Here is a 26654-nt window from a genome sequence, read left to right on the forward strand (position 1 = left end):
AAGCGATCCATGGTCTCAGACCTGCTCTGCGTAATTTTTTGAGAGCATTTTGACCACTGTGACAAAAGCTCAAAACTTCAAGACAGTTCACAAGTATTACAGCCTATATTTATGCGGTTATCTGTGGGAAATAGTCATCCAAGTTGCCATGGCATTTAGATTCCTTGACCATATTCCCTGCAACCCCCCCCCCCCCCAGTCACAACTCCTTGGAAGGAGTACGCATGGCGCTTACTTCATGTTTTCCACAGATCATCCTGGCATTCCCCACACTGAGCTGTTAGGTGGGGCGCATTCATGTGCGTGCAGTCATGCACTTTTTACACTGTACATTCCGATCTGACTGATAAAGCAAAACCTTCCAGTCCCAGACCCCACCTCTGACCTCCAGGTCCTGTCCAATCAGAGACAGGTGCTAGACACGAGATGTTTACTCTGGTTTCCACTGCAGTATCCTCTTGTGCTTGTTGATGACATGACAACATGTCATGTTCTCAATGCCTAGGTATTTATGAACTGAGACTGATACCTTAGAAATATATTATTAATATTTGCTGTGCAACTCAAGTACACAAATACTAAAAACAAAAACTGCAATGTATACTCTTGTTAGTCAAATGCTTTTACCAGCTGATAGGACTATGCCTAAATGCAATATACATATGTTTTATGTAATTTCTGACAAAATACATATTCTGAGCAGAAAATACAACACACTTCAATCATACTACATTTGCTTAATTTCTCAAGGTCTAATTTCTGGACTATCAGACATTGTGCAGCTTCTTAGTAGGTACAACTATAGCCATTTTTATTAATAATAAAAAAGTGCAGATTATTTTGAATTTTTTTTTTCAATTTGTTTTTGAAAACTAGATTGTGTGAAATAGTGTTTTAATGTACCTGGTTATTTCCTCTCCAGATATCTCTACAAGAATGAAATTCAGGCGATAGACCGACAGGCGTTTAAGGGGCTGGTCTCCCTGGAACAGCTGTAAGTGGTCTCTCCCTCCTTACTTTTCATGCCCTGATATCTCAACCTTAGGACATTTGACTCCTTCTTTCATAGAGATTATTGCTGCTAAAGGAGGTTCCATCACTTTCTAAATATAAGAGTTTACCTTTTCCCAGCCTGATGTGCACATATGTTCAGCATTGACAAGCAGCACAATCTGTGTTGGTTTAAGCAGATTGTATTTGTCTATTATTGGAACTTGGTAGATGATTGGCCCACATTTTATTTTTGTAAGTGATTTAATGCAGAATTCCAAGTAACTCCAAAGTTTCTCAAACTTTTTCTCATAAATGAATCGAACCAAAGAGAGATAACATGCTAATTGCCCAGCATTTACATAGTTTTTCAGTGTATTTAAAGACCACGATTATAATGTTATTGAAATTATTCATGAATATCCATGTGGACCAAGAGGGAGCTGCTTTTTTCTGTTTAATGGCCAAGAGTTGCCACAGGAAGACTGAAGCCCTGCTCTCATTTTCAGGACAGACTATGGTGAAGGCACACATGTTCTGTTGTGTTCAGGACAGAGTATGGTCAAGGCGCACGTGTCACCACATCTGAAACATGCAGCGCATACCTCTTTAGTCCATTGTAGGCTGAGTGTAGTTTGATAGATAATAGCAAAGCAGGCCACTTATAAAATGCGGTCAGTCTATTGAGGTTTTTTTTTTTCCGTTCCTTTTAGCTGAAAGTGGTGCAGCCACAAGCAGGGTATGTAGCATGAATTAACAATTACCACCAAAACCATTTATTAAACCAACTAATTTAACTTGCAGACTGACTTGGAATAAGCGATCTAGATAAAAAATCTGGCAAGCTCACACTTTTGACTTTTCATTTGATTTCTCCTGGTGATTTGACCCATTATGTATATATTGGGAAATTGCTGTCCCTCATGGGCATGTGCAACGGTTGTTTCACTAAGTGCACTTGACTGAACTCTACATGGTTGTCCTTAGTTAGCCCCCATGGGCCGACATGTCCTAAAGAGCGTCAAATCAGGATTAGGAGACTTAACTGCGCATGTTCTCATGTGGGGACAAGTGTTTTTCAGCATTTCAGAAATCTATGTTTTCTGTATGTCAGCACCTGATATAAAACACATGCTTAAAAAAATGTTTTAAAAATCAGTAGAAGTAGCCTAGCTCACATTTTGCAGAGCACTTATGCTGGCTGTGTTTTGTCTTGCAGATATCTCCATTTCAACAACATTGAAGTATTGGAGGCTGAGTCCTTCTCTCATTTGCCTAAGCTTGAGCGACTGTAAGTCCTTCCCGGATATGAACTCTCTGATGTTTCCCGTTCATTCACAATGGCTTTTTTTCAAAAAGCTAAAGAGCCTCAGAAATGAAGATCAAAACAACAATATGAGCTAACAGTATGAGCACAAGTGTGAGCTAAAACTATGTAGCCCATTCAAGAGAATAATGGCAATCGTGCTTGTTTGAAGGGTGGGGGTATATCCCAAAAAAGCTTGAAATGTCTCCATCATGACACTGAAGTCTTGTAATTTTTTTTATGGGACTGCACCCTTTTATTTGTTCTCTGATTCCTGGAACATCAGTGGCTCTTAAATAAGTCCCACGTGACTGCTCAGTTTCAAAAGCTGTGATTTTTTTATCCCGCATGTTCGTGATGATTAATTTGAGCCAGCCTCATGTGGTGCCATGGAGATGGCTGCAGCCCTGAAAGCAGCCAGTTGGCTCTGTGTCATTTTCTCAAAACTCTCCTTCTCTGCATCATGCCTTTGTGTCTTACATCTAAGGAATACATGGCAACCTTTGTACACCAGCTTCTAGTACACAAAAGATAGGCTGTCTGTGTCTCATGAATCACCTGCTATCTTCTGGACTCTGGATGAAAGCGCAACTGGAGCTTAAGCTTGGGATGTCCAAAATTATACATGAGTCAGAGCTGCTAACACTTTACAGCGAACAATGCAGATGTTAGGAAAGGAATCCTTTTTTCTCCTTGTTGCTCTTGGGCTCCAGACCAGGTGTATTCAGTTTGGTCTCTGATTTGAATTCCTTTTATTTTCTTATCCATTATCTCTTGTTTACGAGCAGTGTTGTGGAATCTGGAGCCCCTCAGGGAGCAGGATGGGGGAGTCACCTGGGTTAGCACAAAGGGAAGGCAGCCTCACAGACCACCAGCTGCAGGAAGCGCTTCTGAAAAATGCCTGAACAGAAAACTCAACATAGGGACTTTTGAGACAAGGGTTAGAATGGAACTGTTTTGGTGCAGTGGCTTAGCATGTGCAAAGGAGCCTGGCCAGCTGAAAAACAGGAAGTGGCTTGTCTCAACCAGGGCTTAATGGAAGATGGTGCTGTTGGACATCTGTGATGTCTAATAACTGCTGATAGATGATGTATAGGTTTCCAGAACAAGTTTGGTAAAGAGTCACAGGGTTTGCCACAGAGACTTTGGTAAAGAACCCATATTTTTTCCTGTGTAAAAAAAAGTGTCTTAGAGAACATGCTCTCCAGAGAGCATATGGTCATCCCAGCTGAGATCAGACCACTGTCCAACCTCAGAGGAAGTTCACTGACATCCACTAACACTGAGGTCCACTATGAATTGACATCCACTAGCTGATGTCCGATATAAATTGACCTCCACTGTGAATGTGAAAGATCTGCTGTTGTGAAAGAGATCTCATATTTCTGATGTAGAAGAGCTTCCAGAAATGTTAGTCACAAGAAATCAATTTTTTATACCTTAAAGTTATTGTGTGAAAACATTCCCACACTCTGGGAAGAATGTGTCCACTGTATCAACTACCAGACAGAGAATAAACTTAAATTTGCACATAAGGCTGACTTTTGTTTTCTACAGCCCATTGTGTATTAATCTGATATAATGCCTTTCCTTTGCAGGTTTTTGCACAACAATAGAATAACACACCTGGTGCTGGGGACCTTCTTGCATCTGCAGTCCATGAAGAGACTGTGAGTGCTTAGAGCTGAAATTACCATTTGGCCGCAAATCCGACAAGCATGAGAGGAAGATCACACGGTGCTCAGGGCATTCTCTTAGATTACGTGCTAGGCTTGGGCATAAACTCACTGATTAAAAGTCGCAGAGAGACCAAGCCTTTATATCCCAAAGAAGTGGACATAATCTACCTATCTCATGTTGAGGCAAAGTCATTCTCATAAGTTTACAGTAAAGAATTGAAGTTATTAAGCAGAATTAACGGCTGTTAGAAGTATTTAGCACCAAAAGTTTAAGGATTTAATTCCAGGCTGTCCAGGACAAATTCACCTTATCTAGGGAAAATGTTTTACTTTTTTTTGATGGATTGTATTAGTGTTTTACTGATTTCCAGACGCAGTTTTTTTTGTAATAAATCAGTTTTAATAGTAGCTCAGCAAAATTAAATCACTAAAACATGGACAAGTCCTGACTTGACCCGGTTACTGTTAACCTTGTTGACAGGAACATTAATGAAGTTTGTTTCCATGTGTTTCCATGCGTGTGTGTGCGTGCGTGTGTGCATGCGTGCGTGTGCCTGCGTGCACACACACGTGTGGCTCCGCGCAGACGTCTAGACTCCAACCCACTGAACTGTGACTGCGAGTTGCTGTGGCTGGCAGACCTACTGAAGCAGTATGCTGAGTCAGGCAATGCCCAGGCCGCTGCCACCTGTGAACACCCTCAGCGCCTGCAGGGCCGCTCAGTCGCCACGCTCACCGCCCAGGAGCTCAACTGTGGTAAGGCCCTTTACACATGTGCACACACCTGTCTGAGAAGAGCAATAGCACTCTTCCACAATATAGGATTAGGACTGTAGTGTATTAGTATTAGCACTGTTCTACAGTGTGTCCTTCTATTTGCAAGCAAATGACATATGCAAGCAAATGACAGAAACGTCTGGTGAAATGTCTCCAGTGACAGCTACTTCACCAAAAATTTGCTTCTGACAAATACAAATATGTGGACTGAAGAACTCCTTCATCACACGTGTTATTCAGAAGATCTTGAAGTGTTCTAGTTGTGTTGCAGTGCAACAGATGCTGTTGTGGTTTAGTGGGGGTTGGAGAAGCAAGTTTCCGGATGCACGGCTGGTGTGTTCGGCCTCCTACTCATCAGCTGCTCCTGAAGCAAGTAGTGGGAGAAATGCAACTCCCCGGGTCTCAGACATCTGTTAGGCAAATGAGGGTCAAGTCTACAGAGCCTTCTATGGACGCTGGGCTTTTCCACAGCAAAGCGGGCCAGACGTCGAGCTAAATCATATCAGGTAGCGATCAGCGCGCCAAGATATTTCCTGCACCAAGGAAGCAAAGTGAATACTTTTCTTATTTCTCTGACCAAAAGCTCTAAAGCTTTCATGCGACTTACAAGTAGTTAAACACACCTGAATCGTATTCAGAAACACCCAGTATGTATATGCTTTAAGGGAGCCACAAACCTTTGTAGCAGGCTTGCCTGTGCTTGTCTATGTAATCTGTCCCCTAATGTTTCCATGGTGGAATGTCTCCCACTGGCCTTCCTCCAAATACACACACAGGAACAAAACAGAGTGAGCTGCGGCAGCTGTGAGAACGCAGCGGGGCTCAGTGCAATACTGTCACCGCAGCTGCCAGCATGCGCGGCCGGTACTTGGAGCATGGCTGACAGAGACACCCATTCGTGCTGCTACAGGGCTCGGGGGCTGGGCTGAGTTGAGGTCCCATACTGCTGAAAGGAGGCACCTACCTTGTGATCCTGGAGCCCACATGTGTGGCATTTAAGGATGGCAGAAGTGGGATGGGTCAGTCAGATGGAATATTGAATGCATATGCATGTATGAGGGGGAGAATGAGAAAGAGATTACAAAATATGTCATTCTTGAACATTTTGTAAACCTGGGAATTGAATCACTCTCCCTCGCTCACTTCTCAGAATTTCCAGACAAGGAACTGGAAGGGGTTCAGTTAAATAACACATGTCATTTGGTGTTATAGATATTATTTGTAATAAGAAACCACCACAGCCCTCTATTTCCTTTGTAGACAGTCTAATATGAACAGAAGCCTTGGTCTTCTGAAGCAGATAATAAACAGTTGCAAGATAAACAGTTGTTTTGGCTTCTTTCAGACATGCTGTAATGAATGTGATGGCCTTAGAAGTGGGTAAAGATGAGAAAAACGCCAGCACTTGGAATACAGGGCCTGTCAGCATGTCCACAGTCATCATTTGTCTGGTGTTGTGCCGACACATTATGGTCCATTCTGCCAGAATGGGGATCCCTACAGCAGAGAGGGGAGTTCTGTCCCTCTGGTGCACACATCACCTACCAGCCAGCCTTCTACACAGCACACCCAGGCCACCTAAATGTTCCTTCTTTTCCCATATTTTTTCTCGGCACCACTCCTCTCCATATTCTTCACTCATGGTTCTGACCGGACACCCCCCCTCCCCCACCCCCCACCCCCCCCGGACAACCTGCACGCTCGGCTGCTTTTAGAGATGCCCCGGATTACGTCCGAGCCGCAGGATGTGGACGTGACCTCTGGGAACACGGTTTACTTCACATGCAGGGCGGAGGGCAACCCCAAGCCCCAGATCATTTGGCTGAGGAACAAGTGAGAGCAACTTTTCCTTCAACAAAAAAATAGTTTATTTTTTTAAATAAATAAAAAGGGGGGAGGGGCCAGGTAGGGCCATGTTCCCCCATTTCACTAGATGAAGGCACTCACACCTCCTGTTTTCCCAGCAATGCACTGAACATGCACGACGATGCGCGCCTGAATCTGCTGGAGGACGGCACCCTGATGATTCAGGACACAAGGGAGACCGACCAGGGCGTGTACCAGTGCATGGCCAAAAATGTCGCCGGCGAGGTGAAGACCGGACAGGTTACCTTGCGCTACTTCGGCACCCCATGTGAGACCTGCTCCCGATCACAGACCGCACCCCAGCTGCTAAGTGTTAAAACATGAAGTGGAGGGCTCTTTGATACACACACACACACACACACACACACTCTTTCTGTCTCTCTAACTTCGTCTCTTGCTCCTGATCTCTCTTTCTCGCTCTCTCTCTTTCTTACTGTCACTCTTAACTTCATCTCTCTAACTCTTGCTCTCTCTTGCTCTCTGGACACCCCTAAATCCACACCCGTCTTATAGAGATCGTAATCTAAACTTGTTCTTCAAATATTTGAAGATTCCATGGAGTAACTGCAGTGTACTGCAATGCAGAGTGTGTGTCTGAAAGAGCGGCACTGTTCAAAAGTTCAGTTTTCAGTGTTCAGCTGCAGTTCGAACCTCAGTGGCAGAATCAACAGAGGTGCCATTCATCTCCTGTGCAGCTCGTCCCAGCTTCATCATCCAGCCTCAGAACACGGAGGTGCTGGTGGGCGAGAGCGTGACCCTGGAGTGCAGTGCGGTAGGCCAGCCTCAGCCCCGCATCACCTGGACCAGGGGTGAGCGAGGGGCCCTGCCCACCGACGCCCGCATCACAATCACACCCTTAGGCGGTCTCTACATCCAGCACGTCCAACAGGGTGACGCCGGCCAGTACACCTGCTTTGCCAGCAACAACGTGGACACTATTCACGCAACCGCCTACATCATAGTGCAGGGTAAGAGCTTCACAGGCTCCTTGAAACAGAGCCCCTGTTTAAAAAGAACAAAAACAAGCAAGCTTTTTTGCTTAATTAATGAATTTTATTTGTTTGTTTGGGTTTTTTTTTCTTTCTTTCTTTGTTTTTTTCACAGAAATAATATTCTGTTTGGAAGCTGGTTTTCAATGCAATTTGCATTCATTTCATCAAGAAAGGATAGTATTGGTGTTAGTAGTATGTAGTAATTAACAAAGATTTTTTGTAATATGTTATTTTTGTTAAAGTTTCTCTGAAGTGCTGTGCATCAGTGGGAACATATATGCCAGCAAGATAAAAGAAACAAAAAGAGAACAGCCAAGGTTCACTTCTGTTTACTCTCTCACTTCTAAAACTAATGCTGCCTTAGTCTAACTCTGAATCAATGGCACCTGTATGTGTGCATTTGCCCCCACCCCCAGCTGTTCCTCAGTTCACAGTGACCCCTCAGGACCAGGATGTTCTGGATGGCCATACCGTGGATTTCCCGTGTGAGGCCACAGGCTACCCCCAGCCTGTCATAGCCTGGACGCGCGGAGGTGAGATCGCTTAGCTGGCCTCTTTCACACTTTAAAAGGAGTCTTCTCTTAAGCAGTTAGGGATACTTAATACTAAACTGAAAGATGCATATTTGATTTTAATATTGTCTTTAAGCTTAAAGATGGCGGTTCCCCAGACTTCCCACTCATAGACAGCGAGCACGGCTCTTTGAGGCCAACCTGACCCAAAGCCTTTCTCCCTCCCTCGTAGGCAGCCCTCTGCCAGCCGACAGACGCCACACTGTCCTGTCCTCTGGCACCCTGCGCATTTCCCACGTGGCCCCTCACGACCAGGGCCAGTACGAGTGCCAGGCTGTCAGTCCTGTGGGCTCAGTGAGAGCTGCCGTGCAGCTCAACATCCAGCAGAGAGGTAGGATTCCACCTTAAATCCAGCAGGGCTTGATCAGTTCACTTGGTCGGAAGCTTCGCTATACTTACTAATATTTACATGAACAAAAGCAAACACCATGGGTTATGGTCTTCCAGCTGTGTTTCAAAAACAGGGAATCCTGTTTTTAACAGTTCTGAAAACCTGATGGTGGGTACACTCACCAGCAATAGTTTTATATGAAAACAGACAAAGGTTAGTTAGTAGAAATTATCTTCCTTTCCTCAGAGAAATCCCATCCAGCTTCAGAAGCTGTATTTTATACTCTTTTCCATATCCTAATACTTACGTTCCTATTTTTTTAAGACCAAGTATATTAACTGAATAGAGAAATGCAGGAGTCATCCGTGCTAATGTGCCTTTTAGGCTTCAGAAACAAGAAGAGCACTTGAGGTCTAATTCTTAGATCTTTTTTGCCAAGACTGTGTTGAGATGTGTCAGTCACACCCTCTTCTTTCTATCCAGTCATCATCACTCATGCGGATTCATAGATTAAAGTTCCATAGTTTCACATCCAGAAGTGAAGGTTTCTCACATGCTTGAGAGGAAAGAACAGCTTCAATGTTTATGGAAAATTATAAAATAGATCTTTGGGAAATGCATGAGATTGACCTAAAACTGCTACCTAATTGCCGATCCCAAACCGTTACTGGTTTCTCACACATCTGATTAGAACTGATAAGGCATGTAGCTGTGCTTTGCAGCACTGCATTGGGCAAAGTTAACTTAAAACATGTCCAAGCTTCTGGACAGGCCCCACGTAAGCATGCTAAGGGCCTAGAAGTTTAAAAAAGAGAAAGAAAATGAAAAGAGTAGAATCAATAGAATACCACTTGAACCCATGACCTCCATAATCTTCAGACAGTCCTCAGAATGCAGGCTTTCATTTACAGAGCGGACTGAGGAAAGGAACGCTCCATGCGCACACTCTCCCACATCTGGGGCTCGGCCCTGGAGAGTGAGGGGGCTTTTAGCGCTTGCTGAGAAGGGAGGCAGGGAGTCGACCCCTCCAGCTAATTTGTCGCTTACACCCTGGGAGAGTGCAATTCTAACAACAGTGCCTTCATAAAGCTTCAATGACAGACATGTGGCAGAGTCACTCTGTGTGTCTTAAACCAACTCTTAACTGAAATTACAGGCTTGCAGAGCGGCCCAGGAAAAGCACGTGGCTTTGTAATTCCCACATGAGATGATGTTTTCCATGTAGTAATAGTTGTGGAACACTAACACCAAAGTGCGTGCTGCATAATGCCAGCTTTGTAAACCAGGGTGACAGCACCGCCCAATTTGGAGTTCCACTATTCAGGCAGGAAGTCCATACATTGCCAGGGAAGGATAGAGTTCACATTTACATGCATTTGAAGATGATTGTTGCTTCTTCTTTCTGCTGATTTGAAGTTGTAGAAGAAAAAAGTTACAGAGCGGGATGAACAGAAGGTTTACATACATTTCACACACATTGTGCTACTGTTACAGGTTCTTTTTGTCACAATCCAGATGAGTTTAATTCTGCTTAGTTGAGTGTATCCCTGATGATTTACACCTCTTCAGAGACACCTCATTCTTATGACCTAACTTATAAGAATCGAAATGGGCACCATCACCTGCTGTGATATGTACAGCTTCAGCCCAAGTGCTTTTTAAAAATGTGCGTGTGTTTGCTTGCTTGTTTGTTTGTTTTGCACTCTGTAATCATTAACACATGTTTTTAAATCATCAGTAACGCCTGTTTTCACAAATGCTCCAAGGGACATGACGGTGGAGTCTGGCACTGATGTCCAGATTCCCTGCAGTGCTCAGGGAGAGCCCACACCTGTACTCACCTGGAACAAGGTGACAGAGCTCACCCCATTGTCCAGACTCAGTGTCCTCCAGTGCTGCAGTGCTCACACAGCTGTGTTCTTAGTTCTAGCAGCGGCATGTTTTTAACAACTCTCTCTCTCTCTCTCTCTCTCTCTTTTTCTTTCTCTCCAACCTGCAGGATGGTGTTCAGGTCACTGAGAGTGGCAAGTTCCACATCAGTCCTGATGGCTATCTGGAGGTGCATGATGTGGGCCTTGCCGATCGGGGGCGTTATGAGTGTGTCGCTCGGAACTCCATTGGCTACTCCTCGGTTAGCATGGTGCTAACAGTGCAAGGTAGATCAAGAGTTGGCGCTGCCTTCCTGCCTCTAATGGTCCATTCACCTCCTGCGCCCTTCAGCTTCCCTTCAATCTGCCTACTAGTGGCATTTTCTTGGCCTGTTGGAACCATATTTGCACTTTGCATTAAGCATTTTAATCTACTGATTTCAAATTATGATGTTCATTTGAAATGAAGGATATTCGTAATGATAAACATTATTTCCAATCAAGTACAATGTGGTGCTAGCTATAAGACTGATCACTGACTGAACTTTATACTTTGTATATGTAGGGATACTTTGCTGCTTTACTCTTTTAAGTCCTTTTTAGTAACTCCTAAAAGAGTGATCTACTGTGTGGCTGCTTTCTTGACTGCTTTGGCACAGACCTGTGCTTTTAGGCCCATCCACTCTAAACCTGTTTTGTTAAATGGCTCTGTTAATGTCCTATTCTCCCAAGCTTGAGGTTATGAATAGACACATCAGGCTGTGGATCATACTAAGCCTCTCTTTAGGAGTCATTCATTACGTACCCCCTCCACTCCAAAAAAAAAAGAAAGACAGCAATTTTCTGTATGAAACCCTTCAAGATGTTTGATAGCAGCTTCTCTCTGTAATACGAGTGAACAATGCAGAAAAGTGTAAACAGGATTCATATTCTGCTTGTCTGTCACAGAGTACTCTTATCCAGTGCTTCTCATCTCCTCAGTCCATGAACACATATCTCCCCTCCTGTGCTTCTGAGTGTGGGTACATCTCTCCCTCTCTCTCCAGTCCCACCAGTGAGCAGGGAGGGTGATCCGTTTGTCTCCACATCTCTCCAAGAGGCCATCCACAGTGTGGACAGCGCGATAGACTCCACCAGGAGACGCCTCTTCAGTGGGTAAGCCCACAGCTCCAGCTACTGTCATGCGTCACTTAGACGTTTATTTAAAAAAAAAAAAATCTTCTGTCACACTAAGGTAAGGTAATACGTCAGGAATTTAGTGAGCCAGAGTGTGCCTTGGCTTAAGACACTTTCCACTGTCATGATTCCTGTCTAGTTACCGGAACGGAAAGCTTCAGCTCAGGCTCTGTCAACTGTGGCTGTGTGCTTGCTGTGTTAGGAAGCATGCCAGCTTTCACAGGATCATCGACAGTGTTTGTGTATATAAGGAAATGTCCGCTGAAGATTTGGTTCGGGGCTTTATTCCCAGGGAAGAAGGGTTGCCAAACTAACTGCCAAAGTAATAGAAACACTTGAGCACATGAGCAATGAAAGCAGGTGTATCAGTGCAGACTGCACTGCACAGGTTCCAGAATGAATAGCACACCTCCCTGCCGAACATATCCATAAAAGTCATGCTAAAGCCTGCAGTGAAATGCTCACTGTTGTTTATTTAGTACTTAGTGACAGAAATAACATTATTTCTGGTGTTTTAGATATATCCGTAAGAGTAACCTTTATTGGCTTTGTTTCACAGCACTGTATCTAGAGGGGATTAAATTGAACAGATCAAATGAACAGATCAGCAATTTAATATCTGAGTTTTTGGACTGCTCGACCATCATTTAGTGCACGTTTCAAAGAAACGCATCAAGTCTCCTGAATCAGAGCACTGCACACCATCAGCCTAACTTAACTTCAGCCGAAGTCTAACAGTCCAGAGCGCTGGTGATAGCTGTCTGGCGACTTGGTGTACTGGGGTGTCCGTTTGTTCTCCAGCTATAGGGACACACTGGTAGTGTGTGTGAAGTAAACGAATGCCAGGACCACTTTGGTGGACTACAGGGCTGGTGAATATCTTCATGGTGAGAGGGAGGGCTGGGCACAGACCAGCTCCACTTAGTTCCAATCAGCGCTAATGAACGCATGCTCACTAATAGCAAGCTTTCATTCAGTGGCAATCTATCACTTGTCGTTTAAACAAAGGACTGTGTGTGTGTGTGTGTGTGTGTGTGTGTGTGTGTGTGTGTGTGTGTGTGTGTGTGTGTGTGTGTTAATATACAATAAAATGGCCTGGAGCACATCTTATGAACAAAGGAGCATGTCTAAGTTTGATAACCACTATTAACGTGGTGATAAATGATATGTGATAAATAAATGATTCTGAATGGAAAAGGCTGGAGTTCTTCTTGATTGAGGGATTGCAATTTCACCAGTGAATTACAGTCGCGCTACAAAAACGTACAATCATGTCTGTGATGTCACCAGTGAATTACAATCAAGATTTTAAGGTGACAAAAATGTTAACATGCCTATGTAATGAAAAGGAATGTACTTTGTACTTTCTGTTGAAGTCTATGTTTTGTCGCCCTGTTTGGCCAGCTCGCCCCGCACGCCCGCTGAGCTGCTGGCGCTGTTCCGCTACCCGCGAGACCCCTACACCGTGGAGCAGGCCCGGGCAGGGGAGATCTTCGAGCAAACCCTCCTCCTCATTCAGGGCCATGTCAACCAAGGACTGATGGTGGACACCAATGGAACAGGTATAACAGACCGTTCCGAACTTTGTTAGGACCAAGTTTCTTTGGCTTTGGTTTGTTAAAAGAAACTGCAAAAATTCCATCTGCGATTTACCCTTGCACAGCAATTCAAATGTCTAGTTGTGCTTAAAAGAGCAGTGAGCCTGGAGTGTTTTGTTTTTTTTTAATGTCAGACTCTTTGGCCACTGGAGCGCTTTGTACTGTCAAGAAGAAGCCTCCCTGTTTTTATTACTCATGACACCAGCCAGACTATCATGGTCAGCAAGCAAGCACAGACATTTATGGTTCCTTAGTGCTGAAGAGCTGGGGCTTCAGTAACTTAGGTTATCATTTTACACATCATTTCGCACCTCTCAAATGCAGGTTATGAAAATGAAAGCAATAAAGCATTATTAGTAAGCTGAGTCTCCCCACAAGCAGACTGAACAAAGTAGTTAAGTTTTGTGGGGAGGGTCATTGTTAACCTCAGCTGACAGTTCACATCCATAGTTCATGTTTCCCTACTGGAGAACTTTCAGGTTGAAACATGGCGTTTCAAATGCATGTTACAGCTAGGGCAAATATGCTTAATTTTCATTCTTTTTTCCACATGACTAGCTTTCCGCTACAATGACCTGGTGTCACCACGCTTCTTGGAGATGATTGCTAACCTGTCGGGCTGCAAGACCCACCGCCGCATCAACAACTGCTCGGACATCTGCTTCCACCAGAAGTACCGCAGCCACGACGGCACCTGCAACAACCTGCAGCACCCAATGTGGGGTGCCTCGCTCACTGCCTTTGAGCGCCTGTTGAAGTCTGTTTACGACAACGGTTTCAACCTGCCACGTGGCACCACCAATAGGCGGCACAACGGCTACGCCCTGCCCCTGCCACGCTTGGTCTCCACCACCATGGTGGGCACGGACACCATTACGCCCGATGAGCGGTACACCCACATGCTGATGCAGTGGGGCCAGTTCCTGGACCATGACCTGGACTCAACGGTGGTGGCACTCAGCCAGTCGCGCTTCTCCGATGGGCAGCTGTGCACGGCAGTGTGCACCAATGACCCGCCCTGCTTCCCCGTAATGTTCCCGCCAGATGACCCGCGTGGGCGACGCAGTGGCAGCGCACGCTGCATGTTCTTCGTGCGCTCCAGCCCGGTGTGCGGGAGCGGGATGACCTCACTGCTCATGAACTCTGTGTACCCACGCGAGCAGATCAACCAGCTCACATCCTACATCGACGCCTCCAACGTGTACGGTAGCTCACAGCACGAGGCAGAAGAGGTCCGCGACCTGGCCGGCCACCGCGGCCTTTTGCGGCAGGGCATTGTCCAGCGCACGGGCAAGCCCTTGTTGCCCTTCGCCACGGGCCCACCCACTGAGTGCATGCGTGACGAAAACGAGAGCCCCATCCCGTGCTTCCTGGCCGGTGACCATCGCGCCAACGAGCAGCTGGCCCTCACTGCCATGCACACTGCGTGGATGCGTGAGCACAACCGCATCGCCGGCGAGCTCCTGCGCCTCAACCCGCACTGGGATGGCGACACCATCTATCACGAGGCGCGAAAGATCGTGGGCGCCCAGATGCAGCACATCACCTACAGCCACTGGCTGCCAAAGATCCTGGGCCAAGCAGGCATGAAGCTGCTGGGCGAATACCACGGCTACGACCCCAACGTCAACGCCGGCATCTTTAACGCCTTCGCCACCGCCGCATTCCGCTTCGGACACACCCTTATCAACCCCATCCTGTACCGGCTAGATGAGAACTTCCAACCCATTCAGCAGGGCCACATCCCGCTGCATAAGGCCTTCTTCTCACCCTTCCGCGTGGTGAACGAGGGTGGCATCGACCCACTCCTGCGTGGCCTGTTTGGCGTGGCGGGCAAGATGCGCGTGCCCACGCAGCTGCTGAACAAGGAGCTGACCGAGCGCCTGTTCTCCATGGCACACACGGTGGCCCTCGACCTCGCCGCTATGAACATCCAGAGGGGGCGTGACCATGGCATCCCTCCCTACAACGACTACAGGGTCTTCTGCAACCTCAGCTCTGCCCAGACATTCGATGACTTGAGGAACGAGATTCGCAGTCCCACCGTTCGGGAGAAGCTGCAGAGGTAAGTGAGTGATGGATTCAGCAGTATAGATGAAGATGGAGTCAGCTGTGTAGATGGAGATTGAGTCAGCTATGTAGATGACAGATGGAGTCTGCTGTGTGACCTGTTCACAATGAAGTATGTTTGAGTAGCTTCACTCCAAACTGTGTTCACACTGTTCCCAGGCTCTATGGAACACCCCTGAACATTGATCTGTTCCCCGCTCTAATGGCCGAGGACCTTGTCCCTGGTAGCAGACTGGGACCCACCCTCATGTGTCTGCTGACCACCCAGTTTAAACGAGTTAGAGATGGCGACAGGTGAACTCTCTTGACTACTGAATAAATCTCTTAGGCACAGCTGCATCTGTAAGAGAGGTTTCATACTGGCCCAATTGCTGTTTGTCAAGGTTCTGGTATGAGAACCCTGGCGTCTTTACCCCGGCTCAGTTGACACAGCTGAAGCAAGCGTCTCTCACTCGGGTGCTGTGTGACAATGGGGACAACATCACACGCACCCAGTCAGACGTCTTCAGTGTGGCAGAATTCCCCCATGGCTATGGAAGCTGTGATGATGTCCCCAAGATTGACCTGCGACTGTGGCAGGATTGCTGTGAAGGTATGGATGCTGCAGACTGCACAGACTGACGAGCACTTCCTGATATCGTGTGACCACTTTTTCCATGATTAGATATTAGTCATTGTGTAATGACTTCTCATAGGGGATCATATAGTCTTATTACAGAATTAAATGTTAGTTGTAATGATTAAAGCTGTCTAGTTAACGCCCCATGTTTCAAGTTACACTTGACAAAATATTGATCTAAGAATATCATCACATAGTGTTAGCAAAGCAGTGGGACTAGGCCAGAATTTGTAGCTGTGGATATAATACCATGTTTAGAATACCCTTAATTCTTTAAAAGGAAGTTTAATGTGGGTGCTTAGTATAATGAATGTGTGCATAAAGATTAGTTTCAATAATAAGTGCCATAGTTGTATTAAATGAGTCGTTTCCTTGAGCATAATTAAGTGTTTAAAATCCCTGTTAATTTTGGCTCCTTGTTAAATTTGGCAAATTTTGAGCATGAGTAATTACAGTTAATTAGCCAATTACCGTGCCATTACTGTAGTAGCTCCCAGCTACTACTCAGCCCTTCATACTCTCATTTAGACTGTTGCAGCACCCGATGGAACTGTCAGGTTTATTGCCAGATATGTTATGTGAGCATTTAAGATATGCTATATTTATTACATATGCCTTAATTGCATATGTCGAACTTTTTCAGGGTCATGAAGTAAATGAATTTGGTTATAAATCCAGTATTGGTTATGCAGATTAAAAATTCGAGTTCAAGCTTAAACATAGTTTAGCAAAGATGTTTTTCAATGAAGTGTTTCCCAGCAAAGACAAATACCAAGAATGGCAACTTCAAAAACATTTACTAATGCATTAATATGCTATGATTTAGTCAGATACATCATTTCGGATGTAGTCTAATTCACTTTATGGCACTTTAATCATACATGTCACTTTAATCATGGTCAACAAATAGTACTTGATTTATGTTTAAACATATAAATCCTCCTTTAATAGAGTCAATTATAGGAGGATTTGTTCTTTAACTTCAAAGATGACTTTAAATTTTGTCTTTTCTGTGTTAGTGGTCTAACTAAAGGACCTGTTGCTAACAGAAGGCTCTTTCATGTTCCACTTACATAAGTGCCTTTATTATGCTGATCTGTTCAGACAAGCTCCTTTGTATGGGTGTACCATGTTAAAGCAGTGGCTACATACTCACAAGCTTTGTGTAGATGATGGACAGATCTTATACATGCAGAACACCCTTAAAGGACATTTGAAGATCTGCACCCAATGATTTCAAATGATTTCTCTATCCCCTGGTTTGAGTACAGTGTGGGCAGTGTTGCCAGTTCTTTTAAGTTCAGTCAAATTACCTCCACAGACTCACCTTTGAGCAAAAGAGCTGTACTGGTAGTTGGTGTTCTGGATAAGAAATGCTGTTGTGGGTTTTTGTTGTTGTTGTTGAGAATTGACATATCCTGTATGTCTGATGTTACATACGAGGAGTGTTGTTTTTTTCCTGCTCTCAAAATACAACTATGGTTAAACCCACAGACTGCCGCACCAAAGGTCAGTTCAATGCCCTGTCCTACCACTTTAGAGGTCGCAGGTCAGTGGATCATAGCTACACAGGAGAGCAACCTTCTAAAAAGCTCAAGGATGATTACAGGTAAATCTCAGTTTGTACTTTTACTCCAAGTAAGGTAACTGCTCAGAATGACCCTTGATGTTGGTTTTTAACATTTCAGTCGCATTAGGTCACCTCTCTAAACCTGCCTATTATCTATTTAAAAAATATCTTGAATAAAATGTGTGATAAGCTTATGTTGTCACTGAAAAACAAGTGCACACCTGTATATGTAGATTAGACCTCCTGCAAGGTTTTACTGCCTGATTACTGGCTGGTTGGCCTGCTGTTCTCTAAGTGAGCTTCAGATAAAAATGCAGCAACCACATCAGTACCAGGAAAAGAAAATCATAGCACACTATGGTCATGTAGTTTACACTGACTCAGCCATTTCCACTAAAAGAGGCAGGGTTCCTGCTAGTCCCTAAGATCACCTGCCACTTTATCACCTTTAATCGTATATACTTCCTAAACACCAACCCACTTTTTTACAAATCATTAGGTTTGCAAGCTTTCTAAGTTCTTTTAAATCCAGATTTAAAAATATACTTACTTTTTTAAGATGGTCTATGGTATTTATGGCTTTTAAATAATTTTTATATGTATTTCTTTGTAGTATTGTGTTATTAATATATCGTATACTTAAATGTGTAATTTTGCATATGTAAAGCACTTTGAGATAATGGAACTAAAATGAAAAAACTCACAAAGCTGTTGTTATCTATAACAACATCTATAATGCTATCTAAAATGAATATATGTTGTTTTTCAGCTTTGTTAGTGACGACAGCACATTTGTGAATGTAACTCTCTCATCGAAGTCGAGCACTGAATCCTCCCTAAATGAGTTCCAGGACTTTGTTGTGGACATGCAGAAGACCATCTCTAGTTTACGAAAGCAGGTAATACTGACCCACCTGTCCCACAGTGGGGTTCTCTTTAAGCCTTTATGATAAACACATGCCTTCCTGCTTGAGCTGCTTCATAACAAGCAATAGCAGTCAGTGTGTGCTCAACTATTGTACAGTGATTTCTATACATCTAGACCCAAATCCTAATTTACTACATCTCTTTCTGCATAGCAGCAAGCATATGTCAGAACATAAAATGAGGTTTAATTGGGAAACCATGCCAATTTAGAATTGCGTCAAATCTGAATGCTCTAGAGAGTAGATGTCATTGGTGCTGTTTGAACTGAAATAGGATATCCATATCTGTATCAGATAATACACATTTGCAGAGTTTAAGATGAGTTGGTCCGTGCTGTAGGCAAATCTACATTCCAAACACATGGCTTTAATTAAGGCATCAGAGATTTAATACATCTGTAACTTACAGCACAGCCTTAAACATCAGCGACTAGGGACTTCAAAAATATTATTTTTATTTTCAGCCTTTTAACCAAAGACATATACAGTGATTTGCCTTAACTTTTCTCCTCTGCCACTTCGGCTTGGACTCAGGGAAATTGCATACAGATGTTTTTTTTCTGCTCTGAGCACCAGTAACTCAAGCACAAATAATGACTGGATCAGTCAGCACTGCCCGGCCACATCCCGAAGCAGCTGTTTAATGGAGCCAGATGTCCCCAGTGCTGATTCTGTGACCAGCTCCAAAACAAGGGGCGGTGGCAAGGTAGTGCGCTTCACTGTGCCACATGGCCTCTACCCCACAGATCCAGAGACTTGAAAGCCGTCTGAGTGAGGCAGGCTGCACTGACGATGAGGGTCGGCAGCGGGCAGACGGCGCCAACTGGAGGAAGGACCCCTGTACCACCTGCAAGTGCAGAGTATGTAGGCAACCCTCCCTGCATGCATCACACCTCTCAGAATCTAGTCATTAAAATGTCAGACTGTCAGTGGTCATTAAATGACAGAGGTCATTTAACAGCGTGTCTGTTATTAGCTTTGTGTACTTTACATATTCTGGCAATGAGGCATTTCACTGAATATTCCTAGGTTCAGCCAGTCTTGTCGTTCAACAGCAGAGCCAGTGTTTATGGGCCACCATGTGACATTGAGGACAGGATAAGAAGCACTAATGACCTGTACCTGTGGAAGGGCATGTAAAAGGCTAGGTCTGCTTCAGCTAATTGGATTAATCAGGTGTCTGTCAGGAAAATAACAGACACCACTGTGACATCAGACAAAGCAAACACCACCATGGGGCATTATGGTGTTGTCCTGAAATTTCCAGGTTTAAAATGTGCACCATTCGTAAAAGAAAAAGGCATTAAATGTATTTAGTTTTGCATGTATTTGAAACAAACACTCCCCTTCCCCAAATTAGTGAGATGATACTTTTTCAGTAGTGCTTGTTGCCTGGAATCTGAGTCACAGACATATGTCATAAATCAGATATGACTCAGCCAACTTAAAAAAACAAAAATTAAAAAAAATTGGGGACCATCCCCTGAGATATGTCCTAGCCCACTCTGCCTTTCTACTAGGAGTTTATCTTGCAGCAGACACACCAAATGCCATTGGCTCAGTGGAGCTTTTATCTTCCCATGCCAGCCTCCTGCCAGCCTCACACTGGTGTGTTTCGGACTGGGTAGCAGCCTTCTCCCTGTCTGGCACACACTCTCACTTTTGTTCTCTGCTCCCGGCAAGGAGTTAGACCAGCGTGCCAAGCGACATTCTTTTCAACTGGTGCCCAAACGATTCTTCACCTTTTCCCTTGTCAGTTTCTCCCCGAATAACTTGTATCTTTGTCTCATCGCTAAGACAAGCAGAAGTTTTGTCTGGCTTTACTTGGCTGTAAAATCTGCTCATTATATCCTCTCAGGAATAACAGTAAAGAAGGCAGTGGCACATAATGACTGGGAAAAGAATCACATTAAGTTTTGTCTTTGCCCCCACACACCATCGCCTTCACCCCCAACCTTCTCCCCCTTCCTCGTGCCTACAGGAGGCCCAAGTGACATGCTTCGTGGAGAAGTGTCCCCTGGCTGCATGTCCCACCCCTGAGACACTGAAAGGTGCTTGCTGTCCTGTGTGCCTTGACCAGCCATCGAAACAGCAGGCCACAACACACAATGTATAACCTCAGGACCCCCACAAAAGCATCCTAGAGAGACCCAACTGACACCGGCCATCCCTTGCGGCCCACCATATGCAAACACCGCCTTTTCTTTTTTGTTGTTGTTGTTGGGTTTTTTGTTTGTTTGTTTGTTTGTTTGTTTGTTTTCTTTTGTTTTTCCTCCTAGTTCACCAGACATGGCTTCAGCTCTGATAAATGCAGAGAAGTTGCCATATTATCAGCCTTTAATATAACGGATGGATGAATGGATGAAGAGGGACTGCATTGAGGATGCTTTATTCCTCCATCAGGCCTGAACGAAGGGACCAGAGACCTGTAGCAGCCAGCAGAAGTGTTGGCCTGACAGATGCTACCCTAATGCATGCACTGAAGAGGAGAGGATTACATTGCAAAACAAGATTGAAATGGATCCTACAGATAAACCATTATCAGCCATGTAGTCTCTAAAAAGCATTCTCAGGTTAGTGATGCCAGATAAATGGTGCTACTTCCCTTACGTTAATGACACATATTTAGTTTAATCATCCTTAAAAGTATTGTTTTGTACCTTTTCAATGTTTTTTACACATAAAGTAAAATGTTATTTACACTCATTATGTGCCATTATGTGCCTCAGTGTGTTCCTAGTTTTATATTTACTCAGAAGACATTGTATATTAAAAAAAGATTGAAATGTGTTACTCCAGCTTTTATTAAATGATTATGGTGCTTTATATCATTTATTGAATATATACGTATTACACATACCACCCACTTTGTATCAGCCTCTTGTATGTGAAGATAATGTGAAAATCTTATGGGGGAAAAAATGTAATTGAAGAAAGTCTACTGATCACCAAATGTTCATTTTCAGATATCATCTGGCATGTGCTGGTTGACATCAGGCATTTTTTCCTGACAATAAAAGAGGGCTTACAAGGGCTTAAGGTGTGGCAGTTGAAATAAAGATCTATTTGTAGCCCTTTGTTGTCTAATTGAACTTACATCATGTTCTTACATTGGTAGTTAAAAAATGCTCTCTGACATCTTGCTGTGCTATCCAGCATAGTCTTTCTGGTCTATTCCAGAAAGATATGATTTCCTGTTTGAATAGGCTCTCTCAGCACTGTTGAAGAAGGACGTTAACCACACAGGGCCTGGTCTCTATGCGGCACAAGGCTCACACACTCTTGTCAACATTGTTAGTTGTCCAAAGTTATTTTAGTGGTTTGCCTTTTGCTTTTCCTGGAGACATAGCTCCACCCCCTTGCTACCCCATCCACCCTCAGCTCCACCCCCCTGCCAAACCAGGGCCACGGAGAAGTCTGTTACATTTCACTGTACCATTAAAAGTTTCCTTAAAGAAATAGAGGATTATGCAAGCGTATGGTGGCCTGAAAGAATATGGATCAATTCTCGTGTTCTCTCCCCTTCTCTCTCTCTGTCTTTAATCTCACACTCTAATCACATGTACCGTGACTTGCAGACATTTTTCATTGTCTCTACTGCTGCCTTGTCTTTGGATATTAAGAACATTTCGTTGTGGTCTCCAGAGTTTTCAAGTGGCATGTGAACAATGCCGATGTCACATTTGTGAGAATGATGCTCTCTGACCTCATAATCAAAAAGCCATATGGAAGAGTAGGGAGGGAGAGATATCAGGAAAAAAGTGTGTTTTTCCTTTTTTTAAGTAATATAACCCATAAAAATATCTGAGAATCAAAGATTTACTCACAGGCACATAAACAGACCACACTCACTTAAGTTTGCAGTTCTGCTATACCACTGTCTTGTGCATTATTTGTGTTTGTTTTTGGTGTTGTTTTTTACTTAGTTTGTTTTGTTTTTTTGTCCCTGCTTGGGGACAAAAATTAACAAGATAATACGATTGAGAGTGTGTAACTGTATTACTGGCACAGCTTTACATCCAAGCAGCTTTGCTTTAGTTCATGTTTATGTGTTTTGGTTTTTTGTATGATTGGTTGATGGTTCTTCCTTCTAGCCCCCAACTATTGGGTCAAAATATCTGTTCATCTGGGTCCCTATGGACCCAACCTCCAATGTAATGTTGCCCTGCAGCCTGCTCTCTGTACTCTGCCTCAGTCTGGACCGGTTTTCCATGCAATGCCCCACAAGGCTGACAAAACTGAAGCAAGTACTCTGAGAGATTTGCCTGATATGTTGTATTGTATTTCTGCCAAAGACTGTTTGCACTGTATTATTGTATGCCTCTCAACAGTAATAAAAAGAACAGACATTTTATTTGACATTAAAAACATGTAATTGTGTAAAACACACTTTGATCACTTTGGTCAAAAGTAAATAAAATCAATCCTACGGACATTTTTCTTAAAATGGTGGAAGCTAAACTAAAGTTTATTTCTCAATTTTTGTTTCAGGACGTTTGTTTGTTTGCACACAACACGTGAAGGAAGAGGGCAGTACCGACCCCCTCATATCGCTACTGTTTAACTGACTTAAATATGAACATGTTCACCCTCCCCAAATTTCATTATAGTGTCCAGGAAAAGGCTGTTAAGGCTGTTCTGTGTGTCTCATTTACTGATGCATTACAAAGCCAGGTGGTCTTAATGGGGTTTCTATTTCTATTAGCTGTAGACCTATAAACATACTTTTTATAGATGCAAGTTTACCATGATCTTACTAAGCAAAGCAGTTCTTTTCATCAAGACACAATTGTTACTGTCATATAACCAAAGCGACAAATATATACATAGACCAGATAAAAATGGACTTCTTAACAGGATCCAGCTGCAGGTTGTTTTCTTTCTCTTCTTCTTCTAGTTCACAAAGTTCACAAAGGCTTCGGTATGAAGCACAACATTTTACAATTATGAGGTCCCAGCACTATATGGCATATAAGATAAACTAGAGCCTAAAAAGAAAATAACGAACCATTAACTTTAATAATTGATTACACTTGGACACATTCACTTTCGCCCTAATCAGTCTAGAGATAGGGATTCCACAGTCAAAAATTTGCTAACACGTTTGTTTACGTCAAACTGCATATTCACTCTGGAAACTGCAGATTCTAAACTTTTCCACCCCCCTCCCCCCGTGAGTCCAAACAGCAGAGGTATTCTTCATTGTTCACAAACAATATGAAAGTTAGTAACTGTTAAAGTTTTTGAATATGGTAGTTCCTAGTTACTGACTGTTGGTTCTTCATTCAGTATCATGCCCTTGATTTTATCTTGGGTTCTTTACTGTTCTGAAATCCCTGGTTATGTTTAAAGTTCTTTAAAGAGGATTGCAAATACATAACTACATAAATTCCAATGGCAGTATGTAATGTTTACAATGAAAAGACCCCTATTCCAATCCTGGATCTCCCTGACTCTCCGTGCTCCACACTGCAACTTTGGTGTTGGAGTTCTACTCTCCACTGGCAGGGGAGTGAAAAATAACTCCAAGCCAAACAGGCAGGGCAATGGAAATTGGACATAGAAGTTAGTTTTTCAATAGTGAGCTGGATTTTAAAAGCGCTTCCTAGACTTAGTAAGGAAAAATCATTCATGAAGGCAACATGGGACATGCACACTATTACCAGAGGAAGTCTTCTAAATTTCATGGCCAGGCATACAGACAGACAAACAGTCACTCACAGTGACAGTGAATTCAGAAAGCATTCAAGCCCTTTCACTTTTTGTACATTTTATTGTGTTCTAGATTGCATTATGAATGAATAAAACTGACGTTGTTCCCTTCAATCTACTTCAAATTATCCATAATGACAATGAGAAAACAAGTGTGTAGAAAGGTTGGAATATGTATTAATTATCAACACATGGAATTTCTCTTTTTTTTAAGGATTCAGGCACTCCAAACTGAGGTCAGGTGCATTCTGTTTGCTTTAATTATCCTTGGCACGTCTGTGGAATTGAATAGAGTCCACCTGTGGAAAACTGGATTAATTGGACATAGTTAGAAAAGTACATGCCTGTGCATATGAGGTTCCACAATTCAGATTGCATGTCAAGACAAAACCTCAGCCATGAAGTCTAAGGAGCTCTGCATAGACCTATGCTGAGGCACAGATCTGGGCAAGGGTATAAAGCTCCCAGAAAAATAGTGGCCCCAATAATTGAAATGGAATAACCTTGGAACTGCCAGGACTCTTCCTAGAGATGGCTGTCCAACTGAAATGAGTAACCAGCCAAGGATGACCAGGATCAGGGAGGTAACAATGAGCCCAATGGTTACTCTAACAAAGCTTAACAAAGCTTCAGACATACTCTGCAAAGATGGGAGAACCTGCCAAACAGATAACCAGCTCAGCAGCACTATACAAATGGAAAGCACTCTTGAGAAAAAGCCAATATAACTGCCTGGGTACACTTTGCCAAACAGAATTTAAAGGACAGCGCATGAGGAAAAAATTATCTTGTCTGTTGAATCAAAAATTTAACTCTTGGAATAGAATTCCAAGCACAAGTCACCTGGCTAATACCATCTTTACAGTGAAGCATGGTAGTGGCAGTATCATACCAGGGTGTTTCTTAGGAACAGGGACACTGGTCAAAATTTCTGGGAAGGATGAATGTAGCCAAATAGAGAGGTCCTTCAACAAAGCCTACTCCAGATTGTGAGTGACCTCAGACTGGGACAATGCTTCACCTTCAGTGATAACCAGATGTATACAGCCACAAACAATACTGGAGTGGCTTCAGGACAAGATTCCATAGAACAGTTAGACTTGAAGATCAGAATTCAGATGCTTCCCATTCTGTCTGTCAGCGTCAGAGGATATGCTAGAAATAATAAATGCCAGGTGTACAAAGCACATAGAGACTTAACCAAGAAGACTTACACCTGTAACTGCTACTAATAGTTGGAGTTTTTTATTGGGTTTTTTGCAATATTGAGTTAAGGGTCTGAATACATATAAATGAGTATTTTATTTTTAATACGTTTTCAAACATGCAAACAATTTTGGTGGGCAAAAATGGCTATTATAAATTAAATCTACACTGTGTGTAAAATGCAGAAGGCTGGCTATTTTCTGCATCCACTTTATATTAATTTCTTCCTATGCACTTACATTTGTGTGTTTTTTAACTTTTACATTTTACATTGCTTTTTCCAATGCTTGCCTTTTTTACCCTTTGCTGATAAACATGTAGAAAAGTCAGGTGGCAGCTGCCAGCTGTGCTCATTGAGTGTATCCTACAGAGGGTCAGCATGTTGCTTTTGTCTTTGCTCTATTTTATTTTTATTTTTTAATGGGTCATCTGCTGGATTTTCTTGGGATGCATTACTCTCCATACAGCTATTTTTCTGGGTTTTGCAAAAGCCAAAATGAGTTAGAAGGGAGTTACAATTCTGCAAATGATGCCTTTAGCATTACAGGAAGTAGATACAGTGATGTACAGAAACCATTTCATCACACCAAACTAAAACTATTTTGTGGCACAATTGCTCTTATCCATGTTCTGATAACTGTTGTTGAGTCTGTTGCACTTGTGTAGCTATGTGAAGGTGATTTAATAGTTCTGGAGTCAGTCAACAACAATGGAACAGCTGGAAACACCTGGGGAAAACTTGGAGCAGGGTCATTGTTTTTCACCAAGTGTCTCATTTAGAAAACTGTTTACCATCTAAAAATTATGCAACTTGTATTGTTTGTAAAATACTTCCTTCTCCCTGGTATACTTTATGCATAATGTGCCACTATGTGTCCTTCATATAATTTCACAGCCTATAGTTTTGGTTTCCTATCTTGAATCTCTTCTGGATTCTTTTATTGTACTCTCTAAGAATGTTGTCTCAGCATCTACTTACTTATATGTTTGAAAGTAAGGTTTGCATGTTGGATGTTCTTTTTATAAGCAGTCTGTCTCAACTCTACTGAAACATGGCCTTGAAGTCTGACATGCTGACCAGGCAACATGTGTCCAATATGAAGTGGCCTTTTCCAGTTAGTGGATGAATTAAATTTTCCCATATTAATGCCACAGTAATTTAGATGTATGGATAAAGACCCGACCAAAAGGGGGATATCCTTCAAATCTGGCTTTTGCTGTGAAAGGTGCTATATGGATATGACACCCATCCTTGCCATGGCACAGTAAAATAATTATCTAAACAGAATACTTCCTCTTACTTCAACTGCAGAAATGAGGTCACATACGTAATCCGTGATCAATTCTTTCATTTCCAGAAAGCCCTCAGACAAAAACCTTACAGTAATGGGAAACT

General features: G+C 43.2%; 1 protein-coding gene across 2 annotated transcripts in view; it reads left to right on the forward strand.

The window, feature by feature from the left end:
• The window catches only part of pxdn (peroxidasin), a 39583-nt gene extending 16884 nt beyond the window's left edge, over positions 1–22699 (forward strand). Inside the window, exons 4-24 of one of the 2 annotated variants that reach the window (XR_004776802.2) lie at positions 923–994; positions 2210–2281; positions 3895–3966; positions 4562–4731; positions 6468–6585; positions 6717–6886; positions 7314–7586; positions 8027–8143; positions 8355–8513; positions 10252–10364; positions 10513–10669; positions 11428–11536; positions 12962–13119; positions 13714–15220; positions 15385–15519; positions 15609–15817; positions 17339–17453; positions 18184–18313; positions 19087–19200; positions 20322–20913; positions 21307–22699. Coding sequence is in view for 1 of the 2 variants with exons in the window: in XM_027015356.3 (XP_026871157.3) it covers positions 923–994; positions 2210–2281; positions 3895–3966; positions 4562–4731; positions 6468–6585; positions 6717–6886; positions 7314–7586; positions 8027–8143; positions 8355–8513; positions 10252–10364; positions 10513–10669; positions 11428–11536; positions 12962–13119; positions 13714–15220; positions 15385–15519; positions 15609–15817; positions 17339–17453; positions 18184–18313; positions 19087–19200; positions 20322–20456 (4105 nt within the window). In the remaining variant the exon portion in view is untranslated. Of the gene's footprint in view, positions 1–922; positions 995–2209; positions 2282–3894; positions 3967–4561; positions 4732–6467; positions 6586–6716; positions 6887–7313; positions 7587–8026; positions 8144–8354; positions 8514–10251; positions 10365–10512; positions 10670–11427; positions 11537–12961; positions 13120–13713; positions 15221–15384; positions 15520–15608; positions 15818–17338; positions 17454–18183; positions 18314–19086; positions 19201–20321 lie in introns of both variants that reach the window. The other variant, XM_027015356.3, reaches the window with a different exon arrangement.
• The last annotated feature ends 3955 nt before the right edge of the window (positions 22700–26654 follow it).

The sequence above is a fragment of the Electrophorus electricus genome, chromosome 10 (genome assembly GCF_041902795.1).
Source record: "Electrophorus electricus isolate QZ-2024a chromosome 10, ASM4190279v1, whole genome shotgun sequence".
Taxonomy (NCBI): domain Eukaryota; kingdom Metazoa; phylum Chordata; class Actinopteri; order Gymnotiformes; family Gymnotidae; genus Electrophorus; species Electrophorus electricus.